Source organism: Sturnus vulgaris, chromosome Z (assembly GCF_052056855.1).
Source record: "Sturnus vulgaris isolate bStuVul1 chromosome Z, bStuVul1.hap1, whole genome shotgun sequence".
NCBI lineage: Eukaryota > Metazoa > Chordata > Aves > Passeriformes > Sturnidae > Sturnus > Sturnus vulgaris.
In genome coordinates, this window is record NC_142283.1 from 36496742 (window position 1) to 36518804 (window position 22063).

General features: G+C 40.5%; 2 protein-coding genes across 5 annotated transcripts in view; one reads left to right on the forward strand and one right to left on the reverse strand.

The window, feature by feature from the left end:
* Positions 1-1042: 1042 nt before the first annotated feature.
* The window catches only part of IDUA (alpha-L-iduronidase), a 45840-nt gene continuing 24819 nt past the window's right edge, over positions 1043-22063 (reverse strand). The window contains exons 3-14 of the mRNA XM_014882384.2: positions 14591-14673; positions 13875-13982; positions 13315-13410; positions 12545-12747; positions 11933-12112; positions 10120-10336; positions 9303-9518; positions 8572-8693; positions 7185-7310; positions 6488-6564; positions 5583-5683; positions 1043-4003 (exon numbers count right to left, since the gene is read on the reverse strand). Of these exons, the coding sequence (XP_014737870.2) occupies positions 3903-4003; positions 5583-5683; positions 6488-6564; positions 7185-7310; positions 8572-8693; positions 9303-9518; positions 10120-10336; positions 11933-12112; positions 12545-12747; positions 13315-13410; positions 13875-13982; positions 14591-14673 (1630 nt within the window). The 3' untranslated portion in view covers positions 1043-3902. The remainder of the gene's footprint in view (positions 4004-5582; positions 5684-6487; positions 6565-7184; positions 7311-8571; positions 8694-9302; positions 9519-10119; positions 10337-11932; positions 12113-12544; positions 12748-13314; positions 13411-13874; positions 13983-14590; positions 14674-22063) is intronic.
* SLC26A1 (solute carrier family 26 member 1) overlaps positions 3892-22063 on the forward strand; it is a 37269-nt gene continuing 19097 nt past the window's right edge. For 2 of the 4 annotated variants that reach the window (XM_088156179.1, XM_014882383.2), the window contains exon 1: positions 4378-4477. The gene's annotated coding sequence lies outside the window, so the exon portion shown is untranslated. Of the gene's footprint in view, positions 4018-4376; positions 4478-17524; positions 21583-22063 lie in introns of those variants that run through there. The other 2 variants (XM_088156177.1, XM_088156178.1) reach the window with 2 other exon arrangements.

Consider the following 22063-nt stretch of genomic DNA (forward strand, 5'->3'; position numbering starts at 1 on the left):
TGAGAGCTGTAACAAGAAGAGACAATCAAGATGCAGGACCCAATGCATCCTTATTGTGCTTGGTGTAGTCTGTCCAGACGAGATAGGCAGTGAAATTCCTCCTCAGCTACTTGAGGCAAAGCCTGCAGAATCATAGAAATACAGTGGCGATCGTGGCTGAATACAATATAGAGTTCATCTGCCTCAGGAATTGTACTTGTTTCCATCAGGACTACAAGCAAGTCCTCATTGTATGTGGGAAGTTAATGAACAGATGGGAGTTACATCATAATCGTCTCCAATAACTGCAGGAAACGTGAAAGACAAGGCAGGATAGGGCAGGCAGTCATGAGTGTATTCTGATGAGAATTACTCTTCCCTTGAAATACTGTTGAGTTCAACATGAAACATCTCACGTATATCTAGAAGCAGACATCTTCTGTCTGCTGTTTGAGCTGGCTGGTGAAAACCAGTCTATTTTTCCTGTTTTTTTAGTGTGTGTATAGGTCCCGAGTCATAATCTCTGTCCTGCACAAACTTTCCACTAACAAGACAAAATAAAAAAATTGTTTATGCATTAAAAGGACTGTTGTTTTGTCCTCAGAAGGTCCTTTAGTGCTGGCAGAAAGACTATGACTGCGCAACAGCAGGAGGGACCCTGCAAGGATATTGTCCTTCACACACCAGTGAACCTCCTCCAGCAAGGACACTGCAGGTCCTGAGATCACACACAGTAATACCACCTCGAGTTTGACCAGTTTTCCCTGGGTTGTGGTAACTGAGGCACTCTATGCATTTAGTTTTCTACTTCAGCCTTGACACTTTTTATGCTAAGTTCCCTTCATGCTTCAGTTTTATGCAATGTTGGAACTTCCACGAGTTGAGCTACCTTTTACCCCTTGTGCTGGCATCCATTGCGAGTAGCTGTGTGGTACTTGGTTGCTGGCTGGAGTTAAAATATAGAAGTCCTCGAGAATAGTTTTTACTTTCCAAGATTAAGTTGCTGACGTAAGAGTTGTAAGCAGTTTCTACAACATAATAATCAGATCCTGTTTTTACAGCGTTCATGTGAAAGATTAAAAACCAGTTTTATTTGCTCTCATGAAAGATGGCAACAAATGTAGCATACACACAATTAGACAATGTAAAATACTCAGCTGAAAGGTTCTTTCAGTTGCAAAATGGTTATATAGCCTCACAAGCTTTTGTTTGAAGCACAGGCAAATAATCCCATGTTGCAGTTGCAGTTACATATTCTTACTTGGATTAATGAACAGCAAAAGACATACATGAGTGCTCTGCAGCCTTGCTTTGATTATGATACTACAGAAATACTAAGCACCTGCTATTCACACCTGGTGCTATGGATACTTGGCACTTCTGAAAACTCAAACTGTAATGGGGGGATGATCGCTACATGTAACAGAGGAGATTAGTTAAACATGCAATTTAGGAAACACTACCAGAGTCAGCAACAGATGGTTACAGAAACCTCAAGTTTCAAGTACTAAATAGCGTTGTTCTGTAGACATTAAATGATAAAAAGAGAAAACGCCATTTCAAAACTTTTATAATTCGTCAGAAATAAACTCATACCTGGAAATACCAACTTCTCTTCTCTCTGTAATTGTTAATACATGCTCATATCTTAAAGGAATGAGTTTATATCATAGCAGCAAAGAAGATTTTCAGAAGAAATCTTCTATTTTTCATGGTTTGCACATTTATAAATTTTCATCCCTGCATAACAAAATCAATACTATTCACTACAGCTATGTTTCTTCTTTTTTTTTTTTTTCTCTTTTTTTTTTTTTTTTTTTAATACACCTGTAACTAGTACATAGTCCTTGGTTTGATAAAGACTGCTATATTCTGATTGCCAGGGTGGGAAAATTTTAAAGCAAAAGGGCTACTCAGGTAGGACATCTTACACACTAAACTGTCCACTCAAGCTCCTACATTTTCCCCTGCTTCAGACACACTAAAATCTTTCAAGACCCTATACTTAGTTATTTCTCTAAATCGTTTTATTCGTGGTTCCACCTCATACTAGCAAAACAACATGTGTTAACTGCTAGATTTCACTTAACTGTGTACACTGGTTCTTCAGTCAGGGGCAATTATCACAAGTTTAAAATGTATTTTTACTATCACCATCCAAGTAGAATGTCTCAGTAACTTTTCTTAAATCGAGAGGATTTCCAATTGAGTGGGATACATGGCCTTTTTCTGTTCTGCATGTATGGACAAGGAACTGGAGGACTAGGATGTGACAAGTGCCCCTTATTAAAACGTAGATGAGGCAACAAATACTTAATCTAAATTTTGTGACAGAATAAATCTTTTAAGGCTAATTTTCAGTACAAGCACATGAACAAGTAACCAGCAAGTAAGGAGATACAAGGGCACATCTCACGTGCACTGACTTTTTGCATATGTTTCTTTTCTGTGCTGTAAAAGTTGAGGGTATTTGAGGTAGTTCAGCTCTCTCCTACTGTGCAAACTTGGCCATTTCTTTTTTCAGAGACCTGAATGTTTCATCAAATATGCAGTTTTTGTTGTTATGTTGGTGTGGTGGCTGATGTCAGCAAAGAGAGCAGTAGGGGACTTGTTTGTGTGACAAAGTCACTCCTCTTACGGAAAACACTCTAGCTGTTTTCACTGGCATTATCCTTCTCTCTTCAAACCTGTTAAAGGCACAGCTCAAACTGTGCCAGTTGTGAAAAGAGAAAAATAAAGCAGCACCCCTGCAATTTCAGGGAACTTTGCTGTTTATATAAAGTGTTTGGCAGCTGCAAGCACAGTCAGTGGTGATCTGTGGCCCGTGATCTAGGGCTATCACACGCTTGTGCACATGCTTTGTAAAGCACATGAGCTCTAACTGTTCTTTGTTAATTTCCTAAGAGCTGTAAGTAGTATAATGTAGTCCTGCTACATTCAAGAGTGTGCTGTCCTGTCATATGAGAACACAAAAGGCTCTAACTAGTGTTTCAGCTTTCTCCTGGCCACGTAGAGCCACTTACAGTGTGTGAGGGGAGGTGTTAGCTGTAAGGGCTGAAGGACACCAGGCTAGGTGACAGCAATGGAGAGAAAGAGGGACTTACAGGGTTAGAGCCTCCACCACAAAGAGGCAGCAGTTGACGGCCAAAGTGCAAACAGGTGATTCGGGCAAAAACAAAAAAGAGAAAAGGCAGAGAAGTCTGGAGGCTAGGGCTTTATGTGCCCTCTCCCCTCTGAGAATGAGCTGATATCCCTTCCTCTGCCTGTGTAAAATAGTTCCAGCATCCATCTAATGGTCACAAATACTGAGAAAGCTGGTAGAAACCCCTCTGTGAGAGAGTGAAAAACCTCATACACCTAACCATGGCAAGTGTTCTAAAATAATCCACTGTGACTAAGGGAGTAAGGGATCATTTACTTCATGCTCTGATTGTGTCAGGTTCCTGTGCACTTTTCCATCAAACCATTAAATCAAAACAGCCTGGCAGCTAAGGCAGTCAGTTGACTCTTAGACAGATCCTCCGTGTGCCTTTGCTACCATTCTCATTCACACAGTGAAGCAATGGTTCTGTTCTTGTTTGTTACAGTTTGTGACCTCTATAAATCTTAGCTTGCCCTGGCCGTTAGCTCAGTGAAAAAAGGGGAATAATAAATATTTATTCCCATAATTCCTAGTAACCAGGCTGAATCCCTGTCCTACGGCAGCCTTTTACCAGTTGGATTGGCAGTTGTACTTGTTTGATAATGCTGTCTTTTGTGCTGTGAAGAGTTAACAGGGGCAGTTGCTTCTAACTTGTGTTCCTAACTTCATCAGGTCGTTTCCATACGCCCTCCTCAGCCTGGGAGGAGTTTATTTTTCTGGGGAGTTGTCATTTGCAAGGAACATACACCACTGACACCAAGCCAGGCACCACTCTTCAGCATCACTTGAAAGCTTCAATGTACTCCACGGGAAGAGAGGACAGGCCTGCCTTGCCCCAGTAGTCAACGGCACGCACTCTGTAAAAGCCGGAGACTGAGCTTCCTGCAAATGAAAAGGTTAGAAATGGTCACTGTGAAACGCTGACACCTGTGGTACTGGGAGGATGTGAAGCAAGCACTACTCTTGTAAAATGTAGGTTTGTAAAACGGGCTGGGGAAATCAGTTCTGCACCCTACGTAAGTGTGTTTGTGTCTGTCTGATTAAAATGGTAACAAATTCCTCACAGCCAAGTACTGGCTTTTTAATCTTGTTCCACCAAGGATATCCTCTCTACTTACTGGAATTTTCAAGTACAGCTACAGGACTGCTTTGCAAGCAGTTCCTTTGTAAGAAGGCTGTGACATCTGCAACAAACAATTAGCAATTTTCAATTTTTCCGACTTCTTTTTCTGCCTGAATTTTGCCTTTGGAACAGGTTATATGGGGACAGGTTCAACAACGAAGCAGAACAACAAGCATGCAGGCTGACTGAAAACCCTCTGCTCTACTTAGGAAGCAGCACCACTTACTTTAAAGGTATGTGAGCTGATCTTCTGTGGTTCTGCTGCTTTTTATCCAGTTCAAAGAACAGAGCTTTCCCTAGCAGAATCTTTGAACACATAGGCAACATAAATTTGGGGGTATTTTATCTAATTAATTGATTTTTATGTGTGTTTTAGTGTTTTTATTAAAAAAAAAAAAGAATGCTAGAAATAAAGGGTGAGGAGGAAGTTCCTAGCAATAAGGAATGCTGAGACATAATATTTTTTCAAGAAGTCTTTTTTGTTGCTGTTGATTTTGAAACAAACTATTAAAACTGGTATATAATATTGTAATATAATAATGAATAATAATTTCGGAGATTTGTCATAGCCATGATTTACAGTCATTGTTTGCCTTTGTAGCTCTTACATTGCCATAATAGCTCTGAACTTTTATTACGCAACCACTGCTGATGTTAAGGCTTACTCAGGGTAAGATAAGTCTTTGTTTCTGGTAAAAAACTTCTCTAAGATGCTTTTTAATTGTAACACTATAAGGCAAGGTTTGTCTGCATTTCACCCAGCTCTCATCAGTGCTTACTATCAATATCTGTTGGATGATCATGTTGCAGACTAGACTGTATTTGCTTAAAAAAGAAAAAACAACAAAACAAACAAACAAAAAACCAATAACCATCATCCTCCGCCTGCAGATAAACAAAAAATACCCAAATAAAACATCACTACCTTCCCTCACTTGGATGTTTGATCTGAGTAAGCTTCTATTGCAAGGTCTGTTAATGGGTTTTTGTGAGGCTTTCTGTTATGATTTTTGCATATTTCTACACCAGCTACAAAAGTGCTCCTTAACTCCTCATGGACTTTGCCAGGCCTGCAGCTGAGTGACCGGCCTTTGTGACAAGGAATTACCCACGGCATAGTACTAATAATGTCCTCATGACTACAACTTGAACACTGTTTGTCCTTGAAAATAAGGCTCTTACTGAGAATATGATCCTAAAGGAAGGGATGTACTCTTACTTTTGAGGGACTGTAACTAGCAAGTTACCTACCTTCAGTAGCTACTAAACAATGGTTCACACACTCATGAGTGGCAATATCACATGACAGATTACCTAATGTGAGTATTCTTGCCATACCTGGACTGTAAACCCAGAGAGTGAATATTGTATCTTTGGTATTAATCCGCTGGTATGCTTTTCCATCCGATGAGAATTCCACTTCAAATGTCTTTATACACCTAGAGAAGAGAACCAGAGAGGTTTGTAAATATAACCGATAATGTGTGAGCTAACATATATTAGTCTCAGGGTTAAGAAGGACAAAAAAAAGGAATATTTAGTTGATTTATTCCTACCAAATGTAGGATGGCATGAATTGCCACCATTTAATAGCAATTTAGTGGTTCTTAGGAAGAACCAGGGCTCCAACATCCCCCAGTAAAACACCTAGACTGACTTGCTGTTTTGGGTATATGCAGCATCACAAAATGTCATGCATCTTTCACTCAGACATCAGGGTTATCAAGAATGAAGAATCTAGGGAGACTGGCTTGAAACAGAGCTAAGTCACTGCTTCCTGAGGCAATCTGATTGCACACTGCATCACCTTTCAGAGTTCACCTGCAGAGGTTTTCCAGTCGAGTCCAGCTTGCTGAAGCAAGCAACTGGAGGTTTTCTCTTCCAGTTCACATCCCTTACAGAGATGTGCAAGATCCCACTTAGGCATATGCTGATAATACAACTTTTACCATGAATCTTCCTGTCTACTATGCTGAATAGAATTCCCTCAGAAATGCCACTGAATGTTGGTGAGCAGCAAGTAGATTCCTTCAATCAGGCAGCAAATCAGGCAGAGTGGCTCTTTACAGTTTGTGCAGACAGGTCCTACAGTTCATTTTGTCAAATAAATGCACTGTATCATCTATCAAGGAGCAACAATTCATTAATTTGTGAACTTGTTTTACTCTGTAAGGGCTTGTGGAAACTTAGAGAGTAGTACGTTCGTAACTCATTTGTATCCATTTTATTTTAAAGCTACTTACTTTGACTTTACACAGTCATCATCCCACAGCACAATGACCTGCCCCTTTGTGAGAGGGATCAAACGAACACCAGTCACCTGTCCAAAGACACAAGCCCATGTAAGAAAACTGTACAAGCCAATCAGCCAGGTCAAATTTCTGTGTTCATCCTTCCTTACTAATTATTTGCTTTGATTTTTTTTTTCCATTGAGATCAGGTGTAAAAACAAAATTCTTGGCTCTGTAGCTTTTTGCAGCCTATGTCTCCCACTCGTCAATCTTGCAGAGGACCTTCAGAGGCTCTGGGTACCACTATGAACATGGGTAAGACTGAATGAGCAGACAAAGACATCTAATATGGAAGACATGATTCCATTTTAGCTTTAGTTGTCAATTATTAACTGGAGAGATGTTGTCAATCCTTGTAGCATACCATGTGATTTTAAAGAGATACTGCACTTTTCAGTACTGCATTACTAACTTCCCACCACGGGAACTTCCATTCACCTCAGTGATGGCTCCTATCACTTGCTATATAGTACCTTAGCTTGAATTATATCTTTGAGAGCCTTCTCATCAAATGAGAAAAGAATTGTTTATTTACTAATTCTTATACGGCACTTTTAACAAAAAATTAACTCAAATGGTCTTCTTCTAAGATTTAAGGCAGGAAGCAGTTTCAGTTTTGATGTGTCTGATGGTAGAACACAACACATACTTGATCAGGAGCTGATCTGGGTCTTGCACAGATGTGGATAAGAAAGACTGAGGGAATGGGAAAGTCTTGCTTCAGTGTCAGGATGCCAGCTTCAGGAAATGGGAATGGGCCTGTTACCAGTGGGTCCTGTGGAGCCAAAGAGTAGCGTTGTGAAAAATCTTTCATTACAGCACCTAAAGCACTATTAAACTAGTGTAAAGTGCTTGTGGGCAATTTAGAGTCCTAAACTTTAGGACTCTAAATTTCCAAGAGAGTTGGTACTGCTAAAGCTTACAGGCATCAAGGTTCTCCACACTGGGAGATTTTATGCTCACCCGTTTTCCAGCTCTTCATGAAACAGAGGGCTTGTACATTTCACAAACTGGGTTGCTCACAAATGCCCTTAGGCACAATCTGTGACTTCTGTAACCTCCCATGGATGCCTTTCAGGCTAGAGGTCTTTACAAACCATGGCCCCATCTCTTCTCAGCAGACGAAGAGAGGCCCTGCTCTTGTGCAGAGCAAGCTACTGCCAGCTACGACAGCTGGTCTCTGGGGATGACGCTGTACCAGACAGCCATAAGTATCTAAAATCTTGCTGCTTCCATTTCAAGGAACAGCTGATGTCTCCTACAGTATCCAATTGGCCTCAGAAACAGTCAGTTATGGTGACTGGGAAGAGAAGACACAGTACTGTATTCTAAAGTCAGAAAGCAAGTACTGTCTGTGGGCCCTGAAGGGGATAAAGATGACCTCTTTTTTTAACGTGGGAGTCTGAATGCACAGGGGAGGAGGAGCTGAAGTGAGTCTGCTCACATATGCTCACATACAGTACGTAATCTCCACATGGCTTTCATCTACAGGGAGAAGAATTCTCAGAGAAGACTTACTCCTTAATTACCTCTATGGTGCATTCACAATTAGTGAGGATGAGGGAAAACTGTTGGTCTCCCTGTGAGCCCCTCACAGTTTTCTGAACTTGTACTGGGCAGTTTCCACCTCAGGGAGGTGTTTGTTTTCTATTAGTAAGGGGGGTCATTTCAACTCTCTAATGCAGCAATCTGGTCATTATTTAATATACACAGGGCCATGTGACTTACTTGGGGAGATGGAACAGAAAGAGTCTCAAAGCTCACTGAAGATTCAGAGAGAAGGCAGAACTTCCCCAGGAGCAACTGTGCCTCCTTACTTTATGCGCAGGCCCAGAGCAAAGAGGTTGTATAACATAAACACAAAGGCATGAGTTGTGGATGAGCTACACTTCTCTGCAGGACTGCAAGTGAATTTTTGTGTAGATATGCATAGTGAATGACTGTGGGCTAAGGAAATTTTGACTACGGGCCTGATTTCTTGTCTTTTTCTCAAGCACTTTACCCATGCAACACTTCAAACAAACACATAATAATACCTCAGCATCCCTTATTTGCTGGAACTGTTCTGGAGAAGGAAAGTCAGGGCTTCCTAGGTTTTTCCACTTCAGATAGGGATTGGTCTGGTTGTTATCCATGTAATATGTCACATACACCAGCTCTGTAGGAACACAAAAAAAAGAAAGTAAACTTGGATTTAGAAGATTAATAAGAATAAATTTAACAGCTGTGTAAGTCTACCTTTTCAAATGTGATTTCAGCACTTTGGCGCCTGACTTCCACTGGAAAGTCCTGTAGGTAGCACTCTCATGAGGCTCTGCAACTTACATTTCCCAAGTTTGCATTTCAAACTATTACTTCTACAATCAGAACTGAAATCCTCTTTTAGCAAAGGCGCTGCAGGCATTTATTGGGTAACTGCATCAGCTGCGCAATTGTGTGTTCATGTTGGCTGTCTTGGAGTCATCTCATTAAAGGAATTGCTGCCTGGCAATATCCAGCCAAGTACATTGAGATCAATAGCTTTCCAAAAAGGTAGCACTTGGCAGTTGCCATTAAAGGCAGGGTCAAAGTGTAGGCATTAGGAATGAACCTTTCAAAGAAGAATACCATTATACCTCAGAAAATCTAGGAGTGAACAAAAGATGAGAGAGGAAGTTAGGAAATTAAATTCATTCTTGCAATGAAAGGCAACTCAGTAAAAGTTTTCCAGCTGATATTCTTTCTTAAGGATCACTTAACACGAGCTGTCTACATCATATTTGTTTACCTCTAAGTTTCGGGAAGTGGGTGGCATTCACTGTGACAGTGCTGATGTTGGATGAAGTCCTGTTATCCTCACTTGAATACATCAGTACTGTAGCTTGCCAGCTGTCTGAGGGCTGTGTTTCACTTGGGGTGTGCATAGCTGCCAGCACACCAACTGTGCTGTTTTGAGCACTTTCATCTCCACTGATCTTCACCTCTGCAAAAATCTGCTTTTCTCCTTTAAAAAATGTGACAAGCGTAAGCATCACTGTTTAGTCAGTCTTGTGTCAGAAGCTGCAGGGTCAAAGCATGCAAATAGATTGAGCATAAGCTGAGCTATGGTCTGCCTTATTTTACTATTTACAGCCTTCAGTCAGATTTATTTCACAACAGCAGAGTATGTACCTACGACACCAGTTCTTATGCTTAGCAGTTTGGCTACCAACAGGCAAACAGGTGGCAGTGAATGAGGTTCTCCCTGTAAAAGGTTGCTTGAGTTTTCCAGCTGCAGGTATTTCTTAAAACAGTTGCAGCACGATGGGATGTACCCCTTGCATCACAAGAGGGAAGTACCAACCGACAAAAAATGAGTGGTTGGCACACAGAGGGTATAAACAAAGCAGTAAGTTAAATCAAACGGATAACAGACTCTCAAGAATAGTTTCTGAGCTATCAATCCCTCTGAGGAAATGAAGTTTCATTTTCTTAACACAGTAAACAGGGAGTAGGAGAACTCATGTTTTTATGAACAGTGAGAGGGCTGGAACAATCTTTCTTAGGCTGGAAGCTTCTAGGTAGGAGGGGTTATTGATGTGCTCTTTAATCAGTGGTTACTATACCTAGCAGTGCCAGCAAGCCCATGGCAGTCAGCACTGGTTTCCGCACCATCTGGACATGAGGTGGCTTTGTGTTGTTCATCTGAAAACGTGCTGTCAGAGTCCGCTGGGTGAAGTAATGGGGGTAGTAGCTCAAGAAGGCATTGTCATTACTCAGCAATGAGTAGTTGATGGTATTGTTGGCTTTGGAAATGAGCAGGTTTTGGTGTTGGATGATTACCTGCAAAGTCGTAGAGAAAATTAACCTTCATCTTGGAGGAAAACCAACAAACATGCAGTCCATGTATTTTTATTAAATCTTTACAGCATTCTGTAAAGAACTGTCACTCTGCCTTTTAGCAAAGACTGAAGAAAATAACTGTTCATCCTAAGTCTTGGAAAAACTGTACTTTACGTCATACATTAATCACTGTAAAATCTGAAGTACCTGCATAGTTTTGCCAGTAGTAAGTCTCTGAAATAATTAGTACTCTTCATAAATAATGAACACATTTCCTTGTCAATTGCATGACAAATGACGCTCCTCTGTCTTGAATATTTAATTAGTAATCAGGATTTACCATCTGAATTAAATCTAAATGGTTCTCCAAATCTGGAATTACATTGTACCCACTACATCAGTGTCTGTGAGCTGGTCCTGGATTCTATTTCTCAATTAGTCATTTTTTCCCACTTGATGCTAACTTGGATTTAATTTTCCTGGTGTTTCACTGGTTGCTGTGCTGCTCTCCTGCAAAACATCAAAAGTTCCCAAGTTCTCTGTTTATTAAATTGTGCCTGAATTAAGCAGAACGTCAGAAGGCTGAACAGTCTCACAATTGTGTCTCTGAAGGAACACAGTGCTTCAGCTTCTATACAACCAAGTGTTAATTTTCCATGGGATGTGTCTTTCCTTCTCCCTTCATATCACCACATCATTATAAACACTGTTATTTTGTCTTGTAAACTCTCTGTGATGCAATCAATGACTTGTTGCCTTAGAGAAAACTGCTTGTATATGCAGTCTCAGGGAACTGGGAGCCTTTGTCTCCCCAGGAGCAGCTGATAAGATGCATCTTTTTTCTGGGTGACATACATGCTCCTGTGTTTAGGAATTATTCCTTTACACAGGATCACTTGGATTCTATGTGCTGTTTAAGATAGTGGTTCACAAAGCATCAGGCCTGCAGTGGAAATTATTGCTATGTGGGGGAAGAGCTGAATTTGCTCTGGGGCCAGGGTGCAATTACTGCAGAGACAGGAATGTTGAGCATTCTCTTCTCCTTCTGCTTTTCTGGTCAACATCAGCAATTACTAGCAGTAATTAATAAGATCACGTGTACAGGCAGTATCCCAAACCAAAGAATCCACTAAGCTAAGAGCTCAGGGAACATCTTTATTATATCTGATGTCTCTTGATGAGATAAACTTATGAAGGAGCTGGGAAATAATTTTCACGTATGTGAGAATTGCCAGCAGTATTGACACCAGAGCAGCAGTATTACACGGTGAGGGCATGTATGGGAGTAATCTTATCAGATGGGGGACTGTAAACATTCTCCAGCTCAGTTCTCTAGCACTTCTCTGACAAGTTCTCAGTTTGGTTCTGAGTTGGACTTTTTTTTTAGGGAAAGATGAAGAAAACTAATACAAATTAAATCAAGTTACTAAAACCAGACTATTTAGGGAAACCCCCACTATATTAGTAGGGAGATCTCCTTTTTTCTAGGATCTACTAGTCTGAGTAGCTGCTTAAACATTCATTGTTAAATCTACTTTTTCTACTGCATTAACACATCAGGGGACTACTGTGCCAAAACTACCAGTGAACTGTTACCTTTACAACCATAGCTGCATAGGTCACATCAGCTCGCCAGAGTTGGGGAATGGACCATCCAACCATTGGATCTGCTTCATCGTTATATATAGCAACAGAAGAAAAACTTGGAAACAGCTTCTGAATTTGCTGAACTGCTTCTATTTCTTGTTGCAAGATGTAGAGAGAATTCCCATCTCCCTGCAACAATATTTCGTATCTGCTTAGTGGTAGGGAGAAAACAGTGGTAAACACACAAACATAACCTAAAGTCATAAACATAAAACCTATTCTGAAAACATATTCCTTGGTCTCCAAGCGGCTATGGACCAACAAAATTAGTATTTTTACCTCATCTACTACAGCATGTGCTATTTGCATAAGCTCCTCCTAGAATATAAAATATAAAAGAAGTTGAAGAGTTGTTTCCCTTTGACAAAAGACAAATTTGCTTTGAGTTGAAGTCTTGCGACCGAACATCTTCAAAGTTTTGCAAGAATAGGTAGCTGTGCTTCCTGTTATAGGCGAGACACTCACCATCATCATCGTCAGCAACTTTGTAAATCAGAATAAAATGTAACTTTGATTGTACTGATTGAAAAAAATGGCTTTAAACTGAAATCTTGGACTAACCTTCTTATGGAGAGAGATGTAATCCAGCCTTACACCAGTCTCCCCTGTGAAGAAGTTGGTACCATTGTAGCAATGACACAGAAGACTCCAGCACATGGGTGACTTGGGTAAGGGATGGAAGGAATCCCCAGGCCCTCCAAATTTTAGAAAAGGACTGGCTGCTTTTAATCCTTCTGAACAAGCATCATAATAGTTGAGAAACCCTGAAGTCCAAGCAGATGAATATATCAAAGATGATAGCTCAAAACAGAAACTGATCTAAAACTACAAGGAGAGGTTATAACCGTATTATTTGATTTACTGGCAAGACCTCACAAACTGGGACCATCCTTTCCTATGCACTGACACATAAGAAAACATCAAAACACAAGAAAACATCAAAACCTCAGCTGCCTTCATAAGGTTCTTCTAAAGGTCTTGTACGTGTATGTTCCCAAAGCATGCAACTTCAGTGAGGAGTGTTCCTCCTACTCTGCCCCTTGCCCCCTTACTGCTATTAACTGAAACTTATATCCAATTAATGAACTGCATCTTCTTAGTGTAACTCCTGTTTTGTTTATTCTGTGCCACTACCCCTGATACCCAAGTAGGGAATAAATAAATAACATGACCTTAGCAAAATGGATATCCTGTACCTGTCACATTCCTTATCACTCCTGTCCACTTCACTTCTTTTGTCAGTACAACCTACATCTCACTGTCACTCCTCTGCTCACCCCACACACTTGCCTCACTTCACCATGCTCACAAGTGCTCCAAAATATGCTCACCTTCTACTGTCATAGACACATTGTCAAAGTCGTGGTGGTCTGGTTCATTCCATGTCTCAAAATTCCATTTAGCAACGTGCTCCAATCCATACCTATCTGTAGGAGAGGCCTCATTTATCAATGAGATGCATATCTAGACAATACTATTAGTTTGGGCTGCAGGTGAGGCTCAGCACCCAGAACTACCACTACATCATTTCCCTCATAATTTTTAATTCAGGTTGAGCCTTCTGCCTTTTCAGAAATATTTGAAGCTGGCATATGAGAAGTATTCACGTTATCATGCTCCAGTGAAAGCGGGTAGTTTACAACCATAACAATGTAACAAGGTTAAAAGTCCTTTGAGGCAGGCCAAAATTGCTTCCCAGAACACCCTACTCATTCTGGATGTTGGCCACAGATGAGTAAAATGAGGGACTGCTATCCCACGGTCTGTTCTGGCATGCTTGTTTTCTGGTTTTGTGTTGAAATCCAGGGTCTCGAAATTGATCATAATACACAAAACTTTTTCAAGTAGCTAGAAAGGATTACAACAGAACAAGTGATTTTTTTTAACTTACCTATGTATCTCCTGGCCAGAACAGTAATTAAGTTTCTCCATTTTACTACATGTTCTTTATCTTCAAAATCTAAAAAATATCCTGATGGATTCCCCATCAATTCAAATCCTAAAAAAGATGTAAGAAATTGGTCTCCTTTTTTGGTGAATGTTAGCTCATTTTTATTAATGAAGGGGTTATCACATCATCTGAAACAAACTTGTAAATGAATAAGCATCATTAAATGGGGTTCTCTTTCCTGTTTCCACATGTTCCCACATGAAATATTTCAGAATTGAGATTGTTTACTTGTTACTCGTCAGTGACAAGAGTAGTCAAAGCTAATAATTGTCAACATAAATGCAGGGCTCAGAGTAAACTTAAAACAGTGGATGTTTGCATAAATTTATGGGAAGTTATACCTGGAATATCTGCTTCTCTGGCCCTTTTACGTATATGCCTCTGTGTACAATCTTCTCTTCAAGAGATCTCATTTACAAGTTCAACCTGTAACTGTAAACTGCCTTCAAAGGCAATGTAAAACCATTTGTGTTGTCTTAGTTGTTATAATACCATTTTGCTCACACTGTTTTCCACGGACATGATGTAAAGGCAAATAAGTAAATAATGAATTGTATCAAAACCAGCTTTGGAAAAGCTCTCTAAGAATATTATAATGATTGTACAATATGGACAAACAGATATACCAAACTGTGGAGGCTGGGAGCTGTCCTTACCTGGAATCAGCTTATTTTCCCACAGGCGATCCATAAGGTTATCCAAGGCAGTAAAATTGTAGTTAACTTTGCCATTCACCACTCTGAAGAACAAAGGTAATAAAAATTACAAGTGTAAGTATTATAGCGAATACAGGACTTGTTTAGATAATGAGGCAGATAGCGTCCTTCTCAAAATGTACATGAGATTCGGGTTCTTGGAACTGTACACAAACTTCCTTCCTCTAAAGTAAGAGGTGTTCACCATAAGCAAGTCACATGTCTTGACCAATCCATGCCCTTTTCCTATTTCAGCAGCAATAGAAGCAATATAATGGCTCTGCTTGCTGAATTCTGATTTTTAACAAAATATTAAGATTTCTAACTCTGCTGAAGTATAATTTACATAGATTTTCTTTTTTTGCTTAAGCTGTTTTTTTCAGTTCCATTGGATTACCCACTACTAGGCCAGCTCTTTTCACAGTGCCCCATATGCAGTCTTTCTTAAGGTACTCCTAATCTGCTGCATATAATACAAATAACTTAGTAGCACTCCTTATAGATTTAGGTCCAGATGAAAAATAACTTTGTATCTTCCAAAGAATGGTGAATTTATGCACGCAATGTCTATAATTTTTACCTCATTGTAAGCATCTGCTTAATATTTCTCCTGTACTCCCAGGATCTCAGGCTGCATATCTTTCATCTTTGAATAAACACATTCAAAGACTTAGCACCCTATGATGCATTCCTTTGTGCCAGGGAATCTTGCAGGAACAGAGGTACCAAAATGTGAGCATGGATGGAAACACTGGAATTCTTTTACACAGGGGAAGAAAAATGGCATTTGCAATTTGTATGTGATACACTAGAAAATTTGCTTTAAATTTCTGAAAGGCTTTCCTTGCCTGGTATCCAGTAGAAACAAATACAAGGTACTCTACGGGTCAATTTCCCACAGCTTCTGAACTTATGGCCTGATTTAACTGAAATCTGAAAGGGATGGAGAATTTTTGCCAGTATGAAGTGCCAAATAGGAATTAACAATGAACTTCTGTTGAGAACATTCTGTTAGTGTGACTTACTGCTGTTTGGCCCAAGAAAGCCTTGGCCTGGTGGCCAAATTCTGGCCTCAGCACAACCTGAGCAAAGGGCTTCTTAAGTACCTTTGACATAAGTCCAGCTCTGGTCACACAGCGGCACTGAGTGAAGCCTTGGCAAGCTGATTTCTCCAGCCATGCCAGGGCACTACAACTAGTTTTTCTGGTACCGTGCAGCCTAACCAGCTCTCCTGAAGTCTTGCCTGCTCTTTCCCACGCACTTGGCCTTTGCTTGGGTGGAAAGCTATACAAGTGAACTACAGCTGCAATGCTGTCGGTATGATGGAAGGGGGAGAGACAATCACAGTTCTTGCAACTGACCAGTGCTAGCATAGCATACCAAGCAAACAGGATTAGACGTGAGAAGAAGACCATCAACAGAGCTCTTAAATCAACGCTGGGCTCTGTGCTGAGAGTCACAACATATTTCTTTCTGTGCCTCTCCAAACATTTCTGAGCCTCTTTGATGGAGGCTCTTCCTCTGTGCTTTCTTGTCAAGGAAAGGTTTCAACGAAGAAACTGTAATAGCAGTTCCAAATTCTCAGAGACTTAAGAAGGGCTGACAGAACCGCCTAGTGAACAAATAAGGGAACTGTGCAACATGAAGAAGACAAATCTGACCAAGATCTAGAAGAGGAAGACAAGGCAGGCAAAGTAAATGTAACATAGGCAATATCCACTATGCCAGCTTCATATGTTATGTAACAAGGCACACAGTCTAACACCAGCCTGGTCACACTCTTTTACTAAAGACCTGAAGCAGGCTTTTTATTTTTAAAGTATGTCCTACCACCATGACAAATATTGTCATGTATGCAGTCACTGATGGGCTCAGGATTTCTGCCCAAGTTAAATGGTGCAGCTAAAAGAAAGCTACTGGTAAAAGAAGTAAATAGCAGAAAGAAATTCATTTGCTTTAGTACACTTAGAAGTACTTTAAAAGTCACTATTGAACTAAAGAATGGCCATTTGGAACCAGGTGGGGTTTTTTTGCTTAGACAGAAGTTGCTTTAAAAGTCCTATTCCAAAGTTCAAAGACTAATTTTTTTTTACTAAAGCTAGTTCTGCTCCCTCAGATCCATTAACTGTTTCCAGTTGTACCCTGTGTTCTATTGAATTATTTGCTTACATGCACACTTAGAGTCAGTGTGTGTAAGAATGATTAACTATACTGTCTTGTAAAAAGTTGTTAATGCTATACAGATAAAAGCAAAGGAACTAGGGTCTTCCTGACTTCAGTCTAAGGTCTACACAGTATTATGTGAAAATATATGCATAAATAAACCCTTCTATTTGATGCCTGTACACTTAAGATCCCAGGACATTTACATTTTTTCCTATTGCACCAATTAAGTAACACATTTAAAACATTGCCATTGCCAACCATGACTGAGTGATGGAATATGAGATCTTGTGTTATGTGTATAGGTGTAGAGGCACTTATGTTCTTTGGCTGACCTGTCACTTTATAAGAATCTCTTCTTCCTCCCAAGTGGACCAGACAGAATGCTCCCAATTAATAAAATTATTACTTGACAGGATTGACACTTCCTCAGCTTTTGATCTTATCCTCATCTGTACTACATTTCTGATGTGAGATCAATGCAATTTTTCACAGCATACACAGTACCACCAGAATCTGGGTTGTATGGTTGCCTGCCATGTAGTGACTGGAAGCCACACGGTTGCACTTGAGGCACAGAAACTGGTACTATTTACAAATGTTCTGCATGGACAAGTCTGGCTCAACTGCCAGGCCCTTGCCAGGGGTTCTCTGAAGACAATTTTAGGACACTGAAGACCAGATCAAAACTGTTACAGGCACGTGACAAGGTAAATCCACGGTGGAGGATAAATCCACACGACATTGCCAAAGTTGTTCAAAATAACTTTCTACATCTAAAGTATTGGTGGAACATCAGATACCTATGACTGGGCTCTTGGTTGCAAACTCACAGAATTTTACAGTCTATTTTTTGCCTGCTCCTCTTTCAGTCTTTCTATCATGGTTTTAGACACCACTGCCCTCACTTATAAACACCCAGAAGGTTATGTACTCGTCATTTCATTTGACTGCTTGCAAGACTGGGATTGTTTATTGTTTGCTGTTAGTTATTTTGAATGTCAAGCAGCAATCACTGTCCTGTCTGTGCCTGGCTTTCAACTGTTCCTCAGCTGAGATCTTTTGCCAGATAGACCTTCTTCAGTCATTATAAACTAAATCACTAAAGCACATTTACTAATGGCATGCTGGCACCAAGGCCCATAGCAGCACCAGGCCTGAGGCTGCTATATTCTAGAGACTGTTATCTGCTGATGAGGAATCTTTCCTGTCTGTATCATGTTCCAGACCCATGTGCTTCCTCTTGGAAGCAACAATCATGCTGTGACTATGAAGAGCAGTGATGAATGCAGAGGAGGTCTGCTGGTTGACACAAAATCCAGTTGCTCCCTTCCTTGGAAAAATTTGCTTTGTGGGTAATTCTTTGCTGAATCAAAGGCTATAGGCCCATCTGAACAGCTTTCCACTACCTCCTATTACTGAAGTAAAGGTTTTTCAAGTATGGAGAGAAATTCTTTTCAGGTGCATAGGTAGCACTAGACCGCCTGGCAGCATTGTAAGACACTCATGTGCTTCTTATCCATGGCACTTTCAGCCTACTCCCATTCACAAACTTAATCTCTTGGGAGGGCAGAGGGAAGATAGCTTTAGCTGCCAACACCATGCATCACAGCCAGATCTGCTCTAGCTAGCACAGCTACAGATACTACTCCTTAGCCTACAGCTATTGCTTCCCTCCCATGCCCACCATCTGTTGCTTCTCTTCTCCCCTGCATTGATCTTGTACAGGAATACAGTTGCATGTCCCAGAAAACACGTGCACACACAGACATTGGACCAAATATCTTATCTACAGAGAAGAGAGAACAAAAACCACAGGCAGGGAGTGTTTCTGTTCCATGTGATCTTCAGTCAAATACTGAATCTCTGATAATACGTCAAGCTAACTTTATCAGACCTTATTGTAATGTACTGAACTGTATCTCTTGGGATAGGAAGCGTTGTGGCTGACCTCTGTCAGTAGGTCACAGCCCATCTAGGAATTCTAATATAAGATAACCATCAATAGAGACACTCTGTTGAAGAGAGCCTAGGATTGAGATGGGTGGGAAATACCAATATACTAGAATAGTACTCATCCTCATTCTGATATTCTCACTCAGCTAGTGAGTGAGAATAGTGTGGTCTCTCTTTTGTATTTCTGGTAAAAACAGTTACCACACACACCAAAAACTGACATAATCTGGCCTGTTTTCATCAATATCTGAGAACAGCCTCTCTTTGGGCAGATTTGCCACAATGGTGGGCTAACACCATGCCCACAGCAGCATAGCCTGCTTACATCCTCATTGGGAGCTTCTAATTGAAAAGATTGCTGACCTAATTGCAAATATAACCAAGAAGCAGTGACAGAAAACTAGCAGTAAGTGTTAGCAGAGGAGAGATGCAACTCACACTTGTAAAATTTTTCAGCAGACTATTGGCCAACCTCAACTTGGAAGGTGGACTTCATGAAGGAGCCACCGAAAAAAACCCCTTTCTCTACTGAAGGTTTGCTGTGTTACAATCTTGGAGAAGCAACAATGCAATCTAAGAGATTACCCTGTTATGGCAGTATCTAGTATGTCTGCTGAGATAATGATCATATTGCATACCACTATTCATTTGGTAAGATCCTTAGCCATGTGCCAGACCATCTTTGCCCACCCTTATAAAGGGGTTCCTGTAATCACACACTGTTGTCCACAGTGTCCAGGTCCAGGATGGGACCAATGATAACACCACCACTGTTGCTCTTGATGAGTGTAAATATGCATAATAATTAAATTCCCACTCTCAAGACTAAAAGAAGTGAAAACAGTTCCTGAAGTAAGTGACTACTATGAGGAGCATCGGTAGATAGAGTGTCCCAAGCAATTGCTCACCACCTTTCTAGAAGCATGATGCCATTTTAGGGATTGTAAAACTCCAGAATACATACAAGGGTCCATCTACCCTGGAAAGGAGTTTAGTGTCCAAAGTCAAGCTGTTCACTTGAAGCAAACAATAAACTTCCAAATGCTCCCACAACAGTAACTGTTGGAGGAACAAACAACAGTAATCTATGCCATTTCAAATTCTTGCTGCCACAAGGACCTCCAGAAGGAATGGTCTTCAGAAGTACTCTTGTTTTTCAGCCAGAACAGGCTGTTGAAATGGACAGGAAAGCATGTAAGCTTAAGAGGAGGGCATCTACAAGATGAAGGTCAAAAGCTCTGACAGAAAATGTCAGCAAGTTTATTTTTCTTCAGAAAGGAAACTTGTTGCCCTCCAAGTGCCTCTTACAACACAAAAGGATCCCGCCTCCTTGGTTTTTCTAATTACTTTTGCAGCTATGATGAACGAAATGAAGCCAGTTTAAAGGTCAGGTTTTCACAAAGACTTTGTTTGCTCCAAACCTACCAGTTGTATACATAAGCTTCTTGCTCTGCTGAGTACTTGAAAAACCTCTGGACCTTAAAAGCAGATCCTAAGGGACTGTGAGCACTACTGAAATGATACCTCAGAGCATACAAAGGGCAGAATAACCCTCATTAGCATTCACCTTTCTAGAGGCTGAATTCTCAGCAATTGTCTCCAGGTCTCTTCAGTGTCAACCAAAAACTCTACTAGTCTGGTATTTCAGGTTTAAGTACAAGATCATTAATAAATAACTAAGCAATCAGTAGACTCCTGGGTTATTAATAAACACCACTTCCCCCTCCTGAATTGAGTTGAAGCTAACAATATAGTACTCATTCACACTAGAGCTGCTTCTACCATGTTCTTGCTCCATTCTCTCTCACTTCCTATGATCAGGTAAGGTAAATTGGCTCCTGCTCACGAAATCCCCATAACCTAAAATAACCATGATAACTTGATATTTTTCAGACTGATGAACACTGATTCTCCCTCCCTGGTGGTCCCCAAGCAAAACACAGCCTGTGCTTTTCACATGCTTCACAGACCAAAAACCTAATTCAGAGGCTTTTTCAAAAGCCAAAGACTACCACACCCACACTAAATAACTTGTATATTTTACTACTTCTGTGTCTATTTATTAGCATTAATATTTTTCTCCATTTGCTTCTCAGCTCTATCATTTTTGTAAGCAGAGTTGGAAAACCTGCTCGCTTGACAACTAAGGCACAGCTTCTTCACAGAAGCACAACACTCAACACTTCAGTCGGTGCTCGCCCACACTGTGCACAATTCACTCACCCTGTAGCTGGAATGAGTCAGCTAGCAGTAATGGGAGGATGCATTACAAAATCACGGAGCCAGGCAGCATCCAGCCTTTGCTGATGTCACAGCCTGTCACAGTTAATCCATCCACACAACCAACCAGCGCGGTACATGCGCAAAAAGAAGGATGGCTATGAATCTCTGTGACTTAGGAATAAACTGCTTCAAAAATGGAGTATACATCAGCTGTTATTTACTGGAAATCATTCTGCCTCTTCTACAAGCCAGTCAAGAGGCTGTGCATTCAGCTGAATCTTTTTATTTTTTTAAAAACATAAAAATAGAATTGACTTTGATTTATCCAGCATCTCAATAAGCATCTTTGCTCTTTGAAATCATCAGTATTTGAGCTTCACCTTGCAAAGCAACTCACAAAATCCTTGCTGTGATCTGGCTGAAATTCAGACACAGAAGTGCAAGCAAACAATGGATGTTTTCAAGCTGATGCTAATCACGGCCTATGATTTTCCATTTCTTACTCAGCCTGCTTTTGTGAGCATAGTCTCAGTCCTTCTTTCAGCAGTGAGCGTGCTGTGTATGGGGGGAAGAGAGAGGCAGACAAAGCACCAACAGCTTCTTATGCCGAGGTGAGTTAGCCTCGGAAAATATTGTTAGACTGTTGTGTCTCTTCTCCCCCCTCTTCCCCTTTAAAACAAATTCTAGATGTAAAAGGGGAAATAGCTGTAGAAACAATTTAGGCAAAGGCGTATGCTATTTTAGTATCTGACCTCTCTAGACATGTGAACATAGCCAATCAGATCACCCAGGCATGGATAGATCAGTGTTGTGAGATCTTGTGATCCCTTGTTCAGGTTCGTTATGTTCACATTCATTTGTAAAGGGAACAATTAAATAATAAGGTGAAATAGCAGAAAATGCTTTTCAGCTGATTCTTCACTACAAATTTAAAGGCTTTACAAGTGACTGAAAGGTTCAATCATTGTATGTGAACTGTCTCTAGAGGACCTTTATGATTGAGCTTGATGTATGAAACTGATTTCCTTCTGCATAACACTTGGCTACTATTAAAATATTCATTGTGGTTTGATGCTGCCCTTGATGATGGAA